The sequence below is a fragment of the Calonectris borealis genome, chromosome Z (assembly GCF_964195595.1).
Source record: "Calonectris borealis chromosome Z, bCalBor7.hap1.2, whole genome shotgun sequence".
Taxonomy (NCBI): Eukaryota; Metazoa; Chordata; class Aves; order Procellariiformes; family Procellariidae; genus Calonectris; species Calonectris borealis.
The window spans coordinates 61,436,043-61,451,545 of record NC_134352.1 but is presented as its reverse complement, the minus strand read 5'-3'; the positions used below and the strand labels follow the sequence as shown (position 1 = coordinate 61,451,545).

Below are 15,503 nucleotides of genomic sequence, written 5' to 3'. Positions count from 1 at the left end.
CACTATTATTTTTAATGAAAATCATATTTGATGTTTGTCTCCAGGAAAGAGATAATTGAAGTATCATTCTTGGGGGAGGCTTGTATTTTCAGCTGAAGTAGCAAGGCTGAAGCTTTCATGATAAGAAATGTTATAAATCAGGGCCTCTAGTTGTAGGTACCTTGATTCCAAAAGCTTTGCTCTGGAGACTGTCTGCTGAGAATAGGTATTAGGATGAGTCATGGAGAGAAACAGTTGCAAAAATGGATGATAAATCATTCAGGAAATACTGTTTTGAAGTGGATTTAGAATTGGATATGAAGCCAGTGCAGAACACGAAGCAAGAATGATCCTATTTGTCTCTTACCTAAGTGGATATTAAGTGTGTGTTTTAAACTACCGGGAGTTTCCATATGGACTTTGGATTTTGTTCCATATTCAAGATACTTTGCTAAAATAGCATGAGGAGTTAGTAAGGAATAGTTAATTTGGGAGAACATGAGAATGGCTGTACTTCCACAGGCAAATGATCCATCTAGCCAAGCATCCCCTCGCTACAGCAATGTCTGGTAGCACGTGACTAGGAAAGAGTATTGGGACTCATTGTTGTGCCTTTCACCAAAAATTTTGTGAAAACTTTCAAATCTTCAGCAGTTTGTGGATGAAGAAAATTCCTGAGACAGAGGTGATGTCTTTTCGTGTAAAAGCTATCAATTATTTTTTCATCTTTAACTTCTCCAGTGGCTTTGTGAACCCATGCAAGCTTTTAGCATCAATGTATACATCTACTGCTGTATCTTATGGGAGAGGTATCTGAAAACACACACAGCAGGTACCCATTTTGTCTCCTGCTGTCTAGGCATACCCTTGTAGGTAAGGCCGACTAGAACTCCAGTTACAGTCCTATCGTGGTTGTTCATGCCTTTCTTTCTGCCACATCTATACCTCATGCAATCAGTGGGTTCTTATTTATTCCCTTCCCCCACCTTTGTTATTTAGTGGTTAGCTTAATATTTCATCAGTACAGACTCCATTATTATCTTTCATTATAATGTAACTTGCTCTTTTACAAATTGTTGACATTTGAAGTCCTAGATAATACTTCAGGCCGTACGGAAGTAGTTATAGATGGTATCACTTATGTATAAACTGCCACTGACACATCAGCTCTGTTCTGCCTACCTAGAAAGGAAACAAACTTCCGTAATCAAACCAGAAACCATCTTTTTCCCTTTTTCAACACTTTCTTGATAACTCAGTCAAGAAATGAAGCAGAAAGGATCACTTGAACGTGAATTCCGAGGGAGATGGAAACAGTAATGTTCTAGCAATGTGAAAATGAGAAGTCAAAATGAGTGGGATGAAGCTTGTTTCATATGTCGGGTTTTTTCATTTATGTATCAGATAAGCTATCAAAACAAGAAATTTTTTTTTTTTCCTTTTTTTAACTTAGTGTACTATGTCTGAACGCTGATATCACACACGAGTTTTTACAGGATGTATGTTAGATAGACTCCTTGTCTCAGGGAATTTATTGTATAATGAAACTGGCACAACGTGAATGTCTTCAACTCAACTACAGAAAATAAAAAAAAATAAGTGTAATAAAGACTATAACCCAGGTGCAAGGAAGTGCACACTTTTCTCTATTCTTCAGAAAGACAGTCTACTTCTATAATTTCCTTGCTACTTTGGTGCTGATATTCAGGACTAAAAAAAACCCGCTTGTGCTGCTATTAAACTGATATGGACAGTAGCTTGTGATACAAAGAAGATATTTAACATACTTAAGATTTGATCCCACTGTACGTCCAAACTATGCTCTAATATAGTGTAGATAAGATACCTTATTCTAAGGCCACCGAAGGTTAAATGCTGCTGAAAGCTCTGTCCCATGAGTATCCCTGACAGGAATTCCTGTTTACACTACGAGTAGAAGGAATTGTCGAAACTGATTTTTTTGTTGTTGTTGTTGTAACTGGCAACTGCTTAAATTCTCAGATCTTAGCGCTCAACATTGTTGTGTGAGAAATACTGGTAGCTATATTTGGTTGCCTGCATTTCATATTGAAAACAATGAAGCTCTTTATTTATTTATTTTTAACCCCAGAGTGCTGGACACACAAACAGACCTACTAGAAGCTAGTTAGGCCACAGAATACTTTACACTTTTCAAATCATGCTGTTTTTTTCCAAGTATTTCATTTAGCTTAGGCTTCCACCTTTTAAAGTCTTCACAGAGACATGCACTAGTTTATTCCCTAGTAGAACAAAAAGGGTTTTCTGTGTGCAGTAAAAAGATGTTCACAGTGGGGGTTTACATTGGTCCCTAATTAATGAAACAGAAGAGAGATCATTTTGTTGTGTTGTGGTTCCAGTAAAGTTCTTCTGTAAGTTGTTGGACATGTACTTCTTGTTTCTTCCCTCAAATTCATGTTTTTTAATCAGAAAATACAATATAAACATGTCAAATTACACTGAATGTCAGTTCAACAACTACTGTTTGAAATAATTTTAACCTCATGTCGTGGTTTAACCCCAGCCAGCAAATAAACCCCATGCAGCCGCTTGCTCACACCCCCACCCCCCACCCCCCACCACCCCGGTGGGATGGGGGAGAGAATCAGGAGGGCACAAGTAGGAAAGCTCCTGCGTTGAGATAAAAACAGTTTAATAGTTGAGATAAAACAAAGTAGAACAGTAACAATACCAATGAGAACAACAACAATAACAGAATACGCAAAGCAGGCAATGCACAACGCGACTGCTCACTGACCACCGACCGCGCGTCACGAACGGGGAGTGAGCCCCCCCCTCCCCGCCTGGTTTTTATACTGAGCATGATGTCACATGGTATAGAATACCCCATTGGCCAGCTGGGTCCACCACCCCGGCTGTGCTCCCCCCTCCCGGTGCAACCCCCCTCGTGGTGCAAGCACCACCCAGCAACAGCCAAAGCATCAATGGGCCATCAACGCTCCTTTCACACCAAACCCAGAACACAGCACACCCCCCAAGCTACTGGGAAGAAAGTTAACCCTGTCCCAGCTGGAACTAGGACACCTCATTAAAATACAGAAAAATTATGCTTAAAAGAATTGCCATCAATGACTCTTCCGAGATCATTACAATAGGTTTGAACAAGAACAACTGTACAGCAGTATTAAAAGTACTTCAGAGAATCATTAATTCTGTTAACTTCAGGAATCTGGATTTTACTCGAAGTGTGGAAGCTTGGTCAGAGAGAGTTGAAAAAGAGTTACATGAGCTGTCTCTAATTCATGTAGGTATTTCTGAGTTACGGTAGTCACAGGTCAACTTTTTCTGTAACCATCTTATATGTTGTTCTCACCAAGCGCAAAAAATTCAATATATTTCCGAATTGCTTCAACTATTTAAACTAGTTTCAACTCATTTTGTTAGGGCTTTTTTCTTCTGCCTTAGAAACTGTCTGTTTTGTGTGACACTACAAATCAATGTGGCTGCCTAAAAATCTAGGAAAAAAATGGTTCTAAACTAGGAATACAGGTATTGATCTGACAATGGAATAACAGTTTTCCGTTCTAAGTATAACTTACCGCTTTGGAAAACAGTGTATTCTGAGTACTAATGATGACATTGATAGCAACTCTTCTTATGGTCTGTAAAGTAGTTGGAACTAAATTTTTAAAATCTTTGATTCTGGAAGCTTTGGATATCTAATGATATTTAGAATCAATGTCAGAGGTTGCTCTTAATGAGGTCTTTCTAAATCATTAGCTTGTAATATGGTATCATTTCTGCTTAGCAATAACTTTTCATTGTAGTAATTTGTAAGACTCTGGCAAGGATTAACTTATGTTTGTGACATGCTCTGAACATGCGACATATTGTATGAACACTTAAAGCACTATGCAAGTACTTGCGTGACATGCCTGTATTGCGAAGGTTGGACTCGATAATCTTGGAGGTCTTTTCCAACCTTAATGATTCTATGATTCTAATATTTTTTCAAATGGATGAATAAATGTTGTGGGGAGGATTGTTCTGTTTTCTTTCTTACCAATAATTCCTTTTAATTACTTGTTTTCCAGATAACGGAGGACAGACTTTGGCAGGTGGGAATAACTGGCCACTGAGAGGAAGAAAATGGACCCTCTGGGAAGGAGGAGTGAGAGGAGTAGGCTTTGTTGCAAGTCCTTTACTGAAACAAAAAGGTGTAGAAAGTCATGAACTCATCCATATCTCTGACTGGCTGCCAACGCTGGTGCACCTTGCTGGAGGACATACCAACGGCACTAAGCCTTTGGATGGCTTTGATGTTTGGAAAGCTATCAGGTAACTTGCATGTCAAATCACTGAGTCAGCATTCTGGTATGAGAAGAATTTAATCAGCCTAGAGAACAGAGCTGGAACTAGGCGGGGGAATATTACGTGTTCCTTTCCCTAAATAAAGGGAAGGTATAAGTGCAGTTAACTTTGCTACCCATGAGAGAATTATCCAGGTTGCAAATTAATCCTGTTCACAGATGCAAAACCTTCATACAGCTTTAACTTGGTATGTTGAATTTATCAATGTGGACACAGCAATGCACAAACATGAAATACTTTTTCAAGAACACTCTGTGATCCAGAAGTATGTTAACTGATTTTGCACAGGACGGAGTACAAGTTAGTAAATTTTATGGATCCAGTCCTGTTCTCTACAGAGCCCAGTTGGGTGTTTCTGCAGGATGCATCTGGAATTGAACATGTGGGAAATCTATGCAGGCATTAAACTCACTGAGCATGGATTCCACTTTGATGGTTTGTTAGCTCAGAACAGGACCTGTCAGGTGGGCTTGAAGTGTAACCATTTGAACAAGTCCGTATCATGCTGTCCGGTGTCTCAGAAATCCTGTGAGGTTGAGTACAAAAGTACACCTGACTTGGTTCCAGAGAGGTCCTGATACTGTGCCTGGTTTAAGCAAGCTGGAGCACTCAGGAGTGCAGTGCAGACATGCTTAGATGGAAAAAAGAGGCAGCTTAGCTCCAGTTGGGTTGGCGCTGAGACCAAAGCTAATGACTTTTACTCTGGGCTCTCTCTGACTCTGTGCACCTCTCATGCTGTCTGGATTAACTGGGATATCCCAAACCCCATTAGTTCAGATAATGGAGAGTCTCTGTACATTAAAAGAAAAATGAGTTAAATCCCATATATTTTTCCTCTGGAAAAGAGTAATAAAAATGGTATCACAAATGCTGGATACTGGGGGCTCTGGGCACATCTGAATACGTGCGTATTACTGCTGCATTGGGCTCAGCAGAGTAAGTAGAACAGAATGTAAAAGAATAAATGAAATAGGCATTGACTGGTAAAGGTGATTTTTTAACTGAAACAAGCAAAAGAAACGCTGGCGTTGCCCCTTTGTGATATCTTCAATCAAGACTTAGTCAGTCCTTCATCCTTCAAAGTTTTTCTTTTATTCTGATATTCTTTTATTCTACTAAAATGGATTACAAAGTCCTTAAGACCTGAGTTTCTGCAGAATTTTAAACATCTGTGACCAACCCTTAGTTTTGTAAAAATTGCATGGTGACATTGGTTTAAATTCCTTTGTTTTTCCCTCTTCTGTGCTGCATGTAATGTATTCATTGTTGAGGCTAACTCCTATTGTCTATGTTCTTAGAAGTTATATTTATTTTAGCTGGTCTTTGAATATAGTTTTAATTTGCATAAAAATCATTTAGGATGGAAAGTTTAATACTGCTAAAGCAGAATAAAAGGGCTAGCAATTCTATTTCCTACATGCCGTTCATCTGAGAATTAGTGTTTTGTTTCTTTTGATAATATTTGTTCTGTTTTTATACCACATATTATATTATGTGTATTATAACCTTTTGTCCCCTTCTCAGAGTTCCCACCCTAGCTTGCAGGAGAAATGTAGCTATTTTCTGCAATTTTCTACATAGTGCATTACGATAAACACTGATTTTTGTGTGTCCTAGACTGTGAATTACAGGAGTTAGCTTCTAAACAAGCATGAGCAGCGAGTGTTTGAGTTAGGGATTGAGATGAGAAATTGAGAGTTAGAGCAGGCAGAGTTGAACCCATCTACCTGTCCCTGGTTAGCCCTATATAGACCTTGAAATAAAAAAAAAAAAAAAACAAAAAGAAAACCAAAAAACCAAACACAAACCCAAAATAACAAAAAACCCCTGTATCTTGAGTTCAGAATTGTTTTGTTTGTACCTTTATAGGATTACCTGTTTTGAAACTGCTAAGCTTGATTTCTTTCTTAGCGCTGCCTCTGTTTCTGAGGAGTTGTGGGGTAGTTTTCTGTACTAGCTGGAGTTTGCAGAGAGCTCGTGGCCTTGTGCCCAGGTGTACTGTATGGCTCTCTTCCAAGTGGAAGAAGATAAGGATGTGTATAATCGAGGCCAGGGACCATTAACTGCCAGGAAGGAATGGAGACTCCTCTCCAGCCAGAGACAGTAAAATGTTTTACATGCCAATGTTACTGTGGGAAAACTTAGCATCCGCAAGATCCTAAACCATAGACTTTTCTTCCAGCTACCAGCAGAATTCCTGCCTAATCAGGTTCAATTTCAACCAGGTGTTCTTTGTCATGGACTTCAGTGGGAAAATTATACGTGGAGAAGGATAGGTACTGCTGTGCATCCCCTGCATGCTCCTGGCACTTGAATCTTCATGGAGGAACTGAATGCAATGTTTACTGGCGCTACTAGGGAATAGGTGACCTCCAATATTTTCACCGGAGGGCCTGTGTCCAGAGCGGAGAAAAAAGTCAGGTTTTGTGAACTGTTAGGGCTGCTCTTTGGCTGACCTTGCAGCCGAAATGTCAAATTTCACATGATTTTCCCATGTAATCAGGAGAAATGAGTGTATTAAATTTAATGATCATAACTCAAAAGGTCACTTGAATATTGGACAGCAAACAATGAAGGCACAGTGCCCTTTTGGTGACGTGTGATGGAAAGTTCAAATATTTTGCTCATAATAAGTGAAATTAAATTTTGCTAAGATCCTACCTCATTTGAAAAAAGTAAATTAATAGCCAATCACTGTGTTACATCTGTATTTTTTTCAGCCCAGTATAATACAAGTAGCTGCATATGGTTTTGTGGGTTTGGTTTGTTATTTTTTTTGGTGGACTTCAATCCTAAATCTGCTGTTCCATATGTGTGTAACCAGAGAGGAAAAGGTTATAAATTTGGAACCTTGATTTAGATATTCGAAAGAACTACGAGACAATGCAGATACTCTCAGAAGTCACAAAAATATTGGATCCATTCCAGTATCTGTCTGATCTCTGTCTAAAAATGATCAGTTTTCAAAGGATGTGTTCTTAATATGATATTTATATAATAAATAGAAATAATGTAATTCTGAAAATAACTACATATAAATATATAAATTTTTAATATAGATCATTATATAAGTAATATAGAAATTAGATATAAATTTTGAAATCCTAAATATAAATTCTGAAATCCTAGCCCGAAATGAATTTTTTGTAATGATTTTAAGATGATTTGTAATCCAAATTAGGAATTGCATTAACATGACACTGACTAATAGTAAGTTCTTGTAGGAAATAGAAGTGCTACTACACATGTATACATTGTTCGTTTCATGCCTCCTCTAGTTAATTTTGACTTGAAGAACCAGAAGAAAGTTAATGGTTAGGAGGTCCAGGGACGGCAGCTATGAAGTCTAACATCTTCTGTGTTCTTGTTACGTTGGTGACCATGCACATATTCTGGTTGTCTTTTCATACCCTTTTGGTGCTGCTTCTCTGTCCTGTCCCACCTCTGTGAGTCACCAGGTGCCATCGCTGTTTTGTCTCCCCATGTCCCTGTCCTGTCAAACTGGCCTAGAAGTGTTGGGGTCTTGCTGACCTGCTCACCTGGGTGTCGTTAGCACAGGCCGTTATGAGAGCCCTTTCCCTGCTGTGTGTTCGTGCTGTTGTCTCTGCAGGCAGATCTTCGCAGTCGTTCTCTGTTCATACCAATCTTGGCCTTTCTGCTACAGTTTTATACAGTAAAATATAGTAGGCCACCAAAAAAATTTTCTCATCCAAAATTTTATTGCAGTGTATCTTTAGACCAGTAGTTCCTAAACTTCATTTTCCTCCAGGTACCTTTGGAATTAGATTTAACTTTCCCTTTAATGTCCCCAATGTCTTTTCAAAGGTAACTTCGGACAGTATCACTGTACGAACCCATTTTTGGGTATCCATCAGACCATTCCAATTTCAGGTGTAAACCTTCTACATAAATCATAGTATATTGCACTTTTCTAATACCTTAGATTACCATGGGTAACACTACAATATAGCTGGAGTGTCTAAAACCACGTACATATTAGAAATAATATCTAAAAATACAGGATGATATCACTAATATATTTTACAAAAATAGTAACTGACAATACCAAGAAAAATTAATGGAAAACAACACTAAAATGCAACTAGTCAAGGAATCTAAACCGTACTGCATGTTTCCAAGCAAGTATCTCAAAAGGCACTTGCATTTCTAAGAAACATCTGTTCTCCAGACGCTTGCTACTCTATTGAAGTAGAGACACTTCTATTTTACCTATGTAGAAATTCGCCCTGATTGATACATTGTTTTGATATATTTTGGTTTTCAGTACTGAATATCTAGTATGTCTGTGGTCAGAAAAAAGATTTTATTTTGCATTAGCAGGAAAATGGAAAACCAAATGGTAGAGCACATGAAGCAGTACGATAGGCACTGAGAGATTTCAGTTTATCACTGAGTGGATAAAATGCAGTCAAAATACTAATATTTGTTCAAAGCTTGTTAGCAAGCATAGGTTTTCAAGGTTTACTCATACATTTTGCAGGGCAAGTTTCAGTTTTATATTTTTGTAATGTTGGAAATATCAGAATTGACTAGATGAAGTAAATGAAGCAAGATCAACTTGAATTCTTGTGTACCAAATTGTTACATTCATTTTAGGAGTTAAATACCTGTTTGAAAAAAAAATTCATTGTTGTGGTATAACTTAATGCTGAAGAAAGAGCAATGTAAAGCTGAGAGTAATGTTTATTTCCAGCATATCTGAAATATAATTATTTTAGGAAAGCATGTACAGATATGACCCAGAGAAATACAATATATGGCAAGGTTTTAAAGGCTTAGATTTTACTGAGTGACACTGAGGATGTTTTTGTGCAAGATAAACATATTTACCCTGAAAAACCTTGGATTCCTTCCCAAGGACACTTTCTGCCTGTATAACAACAACAAAAGTGAAAGATCGCATGTAGAGTTTGTTCACGTTACTAAAGAGTAATAGATCTTTCTGTATGTTTTAAAAAATTTGCAAAGCAGAAGATAGAGCGATGTTCTCAGCATAAACTAGCTGATTCTTATGCCAACTCTGAAGTTAGTCCATGTGTTTTCATCAAGATGTTCTTACACAGGGGACTTTTTTGGAAAACAATACCTTTTAACTGCTTAATTAAATAGTCGGTCAGACATGGTAGAATAATAACCAGACAAAAGAAAAAGTTCCTTACTTTTAGGGAGAGAAGCAATATATTAGAATATTGGAGTCTAAAAATAAATACTCTAAAATTAGAGCATTGTAAGATATGGTTACGTTAGAAGCTACTAAAATACAAAGGCAGGATTCTGTAGAGAATCTTATTGCTTTCTTATTCCAGCTCTGTTGGCTAGACTATATTCCTAATGCAAAATATCCTTGGCAGAACATCTGCAAAGGTGAATCTGTTGTTGAGGCTGTGTCTTTTGAGGGGACTAAGGTCAGCATGGAGCTCCATAAATGGGAAGGGGGACAGAGTTTAGGCACAGGGAAAGGGAACTCTGCTACAAATATAAATTCTCTACTTCTTGTCTCCAGGACGTTGCTTCTGTCTTCCTGATGTCCATTCCTGGCAGCCAGCCACTTTCTTCAACATACAAAGCCATCTTCTTTTCTCTGGCTATTGTTTTGTGAATAGTATATGCTGGTTATAAACCTCCATTTTGTGTGCAACAGAATTACCAGAATAACACCCAAACTGTAAGGAGCTTACAATGAAGCTCCTTAATAAAAAGAAAACAATTTAAGTTATTTGGAAGTTTCTAAAAAGATGTGTTTTGGTTCACTGTCAAATAATACAGTGTCGTGATGTAGCCAAGGTTCTTTCTAATTATGTCTTCCTACTTAGCCTTTATAAAGAGTAAATTTCTTTTACTCAGTTTTTTAGGACTGGGATTTACTTAACTCAGAAAATTTATGGTAAGTTCGGAGGCTCATTCCACACTATTCCTATATAGTCAATGGCTAGAAAAAGAGGGATTTTTTTTTTTTTTTCACAAGAAGGTTCAGAGTATCTAAATAATCCTTGCGACCTCAATTACAAATTGAAGGTAGGATTTTTGAGGGGTAGCCAATGCCTCTACCGTTTTTTGAGGCACCCAGCCAAAACACTTTCAGCACTTGTTCAGGTATGCAGAGAGCATAGCAAGTGCCATGCCAGCTTACGCTGCAAAATCTGATTTTTAAAGTTGATTATTGTAAAACCCTGCTTTGGTAGGGCCAATTCTGTACTCTGTAAACTTGTGAAAAATCCCAGTGAACACCAGTGAAGTCAGGGAAGGCTGATAGAGGCAAAAGCTGTTGCTATTAAGCTGGAAGAGCATTCAAATTAAAGTTGATAGCAATTAGTTTATGGTTATGAGCTCATTCTGTATTAGGATGACAAAAAGCTTTAAAATAAAACGTGCAGAATCCTAATGAGCTGTAGAAGGAAATTAACATTTCCTCTTGAAATCTCTCCTAGTGAAGGAAGACCTTCCCCCAGAGTGGAACTGCTGCATAACATAGACCCCATGTTTGTGGATGACTTCCCATGTAAGTATGCTATTGATTGTTCGAGAGATATTAAACATACAGTTTAACTTCTGAACACTCCTTGTTTTTCTTAAATGAAGTATTTCCTGCTAGGTGAAACAAAATAGAGTAGGATGTGTTCTGCTTTTAAGTAAATAGCTTTAAAATACAGAGACATCATCCCCCGGGTGCTGTAAGTACTTACTGGATCACGCCAACGCGTGCTTCCTATTTCAGAGAGCTCTGAAGCACTGGTGAGTAATGAATAAAATCCTTTGGGACATGGAAATGTTGAGGAGCAGCCATATGCCTGAGGTGCACAGGGAGGCACACTGCCAAAAAACCCTACCAAACTCTGTCTTCGGTGCTCCAGGTTGGCAGGTAGCTCCCAATGAACTGCTCGCCCTAGCACATCTTGATATGTCTGTATAATATGACATTGCAAATGGAAAACTTGAGTTTGTGAGAAGCTGAGAAGTTCCAAGCCTTGTGATTGCTTTTGTTCCATAATCACATGGGTTGAATCTTAATGCCATAATCACATGAGTTGGAGCTTAAGTTTGCCAATTCTATAGCTCTTTAAGCACCATCTGTTTTATGATTCAACTTTATTAGTTTACTAAGGACTACAAACTTTTCAAGCGGTGATTTTTTTCATGCAGAACATTGGAACAGGTCCTTTCCAGTGTTTTTATAGCATTTCTATATTTCATTAAATAAAGAAGTAAATCCAGGCAGAGGAAAAGTAGTGCAGTGGGGACAATGATCTGTTGCCTGCAAGGTAGATACACGTTGTGCTGTAGTAACTGGATGGAAAGGGGTAAGGTGGCCTTCTGCAATACACATCTGGTTCTGTGATGTTTTTCTCAGAAGGAGCAACACTGTGCCTATCTAGCGCTGGCTGGACAGCACTGCCTGCAGATAATTCCTACATACTGCTGGAATTAAGGTGTAGCTACTCCAATTTCCCTCCAATGCGCAGTGAGTTGTAGCACTCCTGTGCTATGTTATGCCCTGAACGTGGTATTCTCAAGCATACTTCAGAGACCATCTTTTCCTTATGGGAACTGCCGTGATTGAGCTCAGTGGAGGTGTTTGAGCAGACAAGTTCATGGTGTAAATAGAAGGCGGACAAGCAGAGGAGGTTTTCGGGAGCCTAAGCTCAGGAAATACTTCCCCGTATTGTTTCCATGATGCCATACTCTGATGATACTTCACTGTTTGCTACATACAGCGTGTCCTTACTTTTTGTGTGCATTGCGTGAGATGTGGGCAGGGAGCGGGGCAGGTGGGCAGAAGCTGTAGTAAGTGGAACTTTTATGCTGGATGAGATGTGACTTTTAAGCATCACTTGACAAGTTACTTTGTGCCACCTGTTTTACTTTTTCCCTTAATAGCACATTTGGTCAGGAACAGGTAGAGTTGACCTCCAAATTAGTATACCTTACATTTTTCCTAGTTTTGATTTTATTATACCATTCTTAAAGGATTTGAGAGTATGTAATTGTGTTTCTGATAGGTTTGACAAGATGTATCACTGTTATACATGACAAAATATACCTTAAACTGTACTTTTTAGATGACTGTTCTTTTAATTAACGTATTGTTTCTAATGCAACAGAGCATGTTAATTTATAGTCCACTATTGGGGACAAGGAATCCAACTTTCTTTGTACTTCACCTATTGTCATAATGTGCTCAATTTCTTATAAGTTAACTGGAAGTTGGAATGGTTTTGTGCTTTGCAGGATGAGTCATTGTATTATTTATGATTCTGTTTTTGACCCACCTAGTGAAATTATGCTTTGTCATATAAGGATTAAAATTTCTATTTAGAAATCTGAGTTACTAAGAGTAACTGTGTATGTATATAATTCACCTGGTTTCTACTTAGTGTCTGTTTTTCATTTGTGCAAACTGAGAAATAAGTTCAGAATTAAGATCCAGATAAATGAGATTGGTGTCTCCATTATGGATAGATTTGGGAGACACAAAGCTTGGAATATATAAGTACTTCCATATTTTCAACAATCATGGCTCTCTTTGTGTTTTAAAGAAAGAAGTATCTTAAAATAAACTGCCCATACAATCTTCCTATCACCAAGGTGATAAACTGTGTGTCACTCTGGAGTCTTGCTCTTTCCTTGACTGTTTATTGCTTCCTTGTCCTTACGGTTTTGAGATCAGAGTACTCTTTTGCCTACGGTGCGAAAATATATGCATGTATGTTTTGCGGGGTTCTTTCTCACCTCCTGTGTAGTCTTTGGCCTTCTTTATGCCCACCTTGCTCTTGTCCTAGTCCACTTAAAAAATCACATCACCTAAATCATCTTGTGTCAGATGAAGTACTCATATTATACTAATACTTCCTTTTTTGTAGAACTTGAATTAGGAAGTAAAATAATGACTGGAAGATACAGATTAGACAAATCTTTGGTTTGCAGAGTACTGTGGAAGAGCAAAGAGGAAATTAAATCTCAAGACACTATTAAACACAACCAAAAAAATCTTTCAGGATGTTGTGGATAATCAGGCGAGTTCTCATCATGGTATTGTTAAGGAAGTCACTGTACTGTTGTAGTTGTGCACACATAGGGCATTAAGTTATTGTTGTACTTGCACTCAGTGCAGGTTCAGTGCTCCTGAACTCTTGAGTGCTTTTGCATATAATGTATACATTCTTTCAGCATAATATTTTTATTTAATGGATGCATTTATCTTCATCTCTGTCTGAATAAACTGATACTATTTTTAGTAGCATGAATGATGGGATGTCTCATGTAATTCATTGATTTTTTTTGACTGAAATAGGAAAACTGAGCTTTGTTCTGTTCAGGTTTTTTACACCAAAGTAAGCATTCCTTCAGGGAAGAATTTGTGCAAAAGATGTAATTAATTTAGTGTCAACCCAACTGTTACAGCCAAGCATTCAACAGAATGTTAAGTTAAAGGTAGGACAAGCTATCTTGATCACGGAGCTAACGACATCTTTGCTGCTGTGGTCTGTTAGAACTGACCTTGACCTGTGTGTTTACCACTTGTGGGGTAACATCATACAACTTTTCAAGTTCTCAGACTGAGCAGTGGTTTCTAACCTCTGGGCATCAGCCAGGGTTACTCCAGCAGATCTGATGAATCTACTGATCAGCATCTACCTACCTTTTTTCAGGAGCTCATGTCCAGTGGTAAATACTATAGCCCTACAGTATTGTATCAAAGTATTGTAGTTCTCTCCTATTGTTAATAGTAAACAGTCTAAGAGGGAAAACACTATAAACTAGTTTGTCTGCAGTTCCATTTTACAAAAAAATGCTGACAGGTCTTATTTCACTGACTCTTTCAAGTAATCGTCTTCTCTCTCAGAGGGCAGACATTCTTCATTCAAGTATAAACCTTTCCAGTGATCTGAAACATATTGCAATGTTTTAGACTGTAATTCCTCATTTGTCGTCTTCAGTGCTAATAAAGAGGTTCCTGTCCCTGACCACAGACCTCGCCCGCAGGCTCCCTCTGACCTGTGGCAGCCCAGTGGAGAGGTTGGGGTTAAAAACAATCTTTTCTTTCAATGAACTGATTTGATGTGCAATTCAGGCCTACAACAATTGTGGTGGTGTAACGGAGGAGGCAGTGGAGTGAAAAATTAGGGTGGGATCTCTGAAAACTAGGATGAGGAGGGGGTGGGTTGTGGTCTTTGTAGCAAAGCCAGTCTGGTGGTGAGCTATTGCCAAGATGGCCAGCCTGTCCTCTCCCTTTCTCCCATCCTTTCCTTCTTCCCTTGAGTTGGATCTGGAAATCACATGGCGACATGATGAGTCTTCTGCCAGATCAGCCTTCAGACTATCCTGGGTGGCGGGGGGAAAGAGGAGGAAAGGTTTCTACCACATCAGCCAGCTGAATCAACTTGCCCTGTAGCTGTATGACTGGGAGCCCGGGGGAGTGTGTGGTTGGTGGCAGATGGAGGGACTAGCCACAGGAACGGCAGCTAGATCATCTTAGGCCACCAGGGAACCTCAGCGGCTGAGTTAAAGCTAGTGTAGGTCACTGATGCTACCAAAGAGGAAATCTTGCCTCCCACAGTGCCCCACCATCGCTCCCCTCTCTCGCGGGTCACCAAAACCACTCACAGAGCCGGGCTATGTACCAGATCAGGATATTGGTTCAGATTTTAATAAACCTTTTGGTTTTTTCTTCGGATGTATCTTGGATATGCAGCCATTTTGGCACAAAGGGTGGGACTGGAAGGAATTTCAGGGGACAGGTGAGACTGATTCTGTTGGCTCTGAAATTAAACCCTGAGGTTTCTGTTTCATAAAACATGATGAAGTGATCCAGCAGGTTTCTGCTGGGGATGTGCTTGGCTTCTTCCCCTCCCCATTCCCAGCCGCATGCTCCCGATGCTTATTTTGCATCCACTCCAGCGCTCCTCGGATACCTCCATGGACTGATCCAACTTGCTAACCTGGTTTTCCTTTGTCAGGTAGGTTGAATCTGCTCATTGAAGGGGCTGACGGCTGCCAGAGGCAGCTCAAGGCGGGGGTGAGGAGGGCTGTGTGGCTGGAAGTGGGGAGGCAGAGGGAGAGCCAACCCTCCTAGCACTGTCTGGCTGCTCCTGGAGCCAGAGCCCCAGGGCGAAGGAGTGGGGAACCACACCTGCTGGTGGGACCTCGCTGCGCTA

The 15,503-nt window shown here is 39.2% G+C and overlaps 1 protein-coding gene across 1 annotated transcript in view; it reads left to right on the top strand.

Annotated features, from left to right (window-relative positions):
• The window catches only part of ARSB (arylsulfatase B), a 67,688-nt gene that overhangs the window by 32,662 nt on the left and 19,523 nt on the right, over window positions 1–15,503 (top strand). Inside the window, exons 5-6 of the mRNA XM_075136328.1 lie at window positions 4,053–4,296; window positions 10,779–10,849. Of these exons, the coding sequence (XP_074992429.1) occupies window positions 4,053–4,296; window positions 10,779–10,849 (315 nt within the window). The remainder of the gene's footprint in view (window positions 1–4,052; window positions 4,297–10,778; window positions 10,850–15,503) is intronic.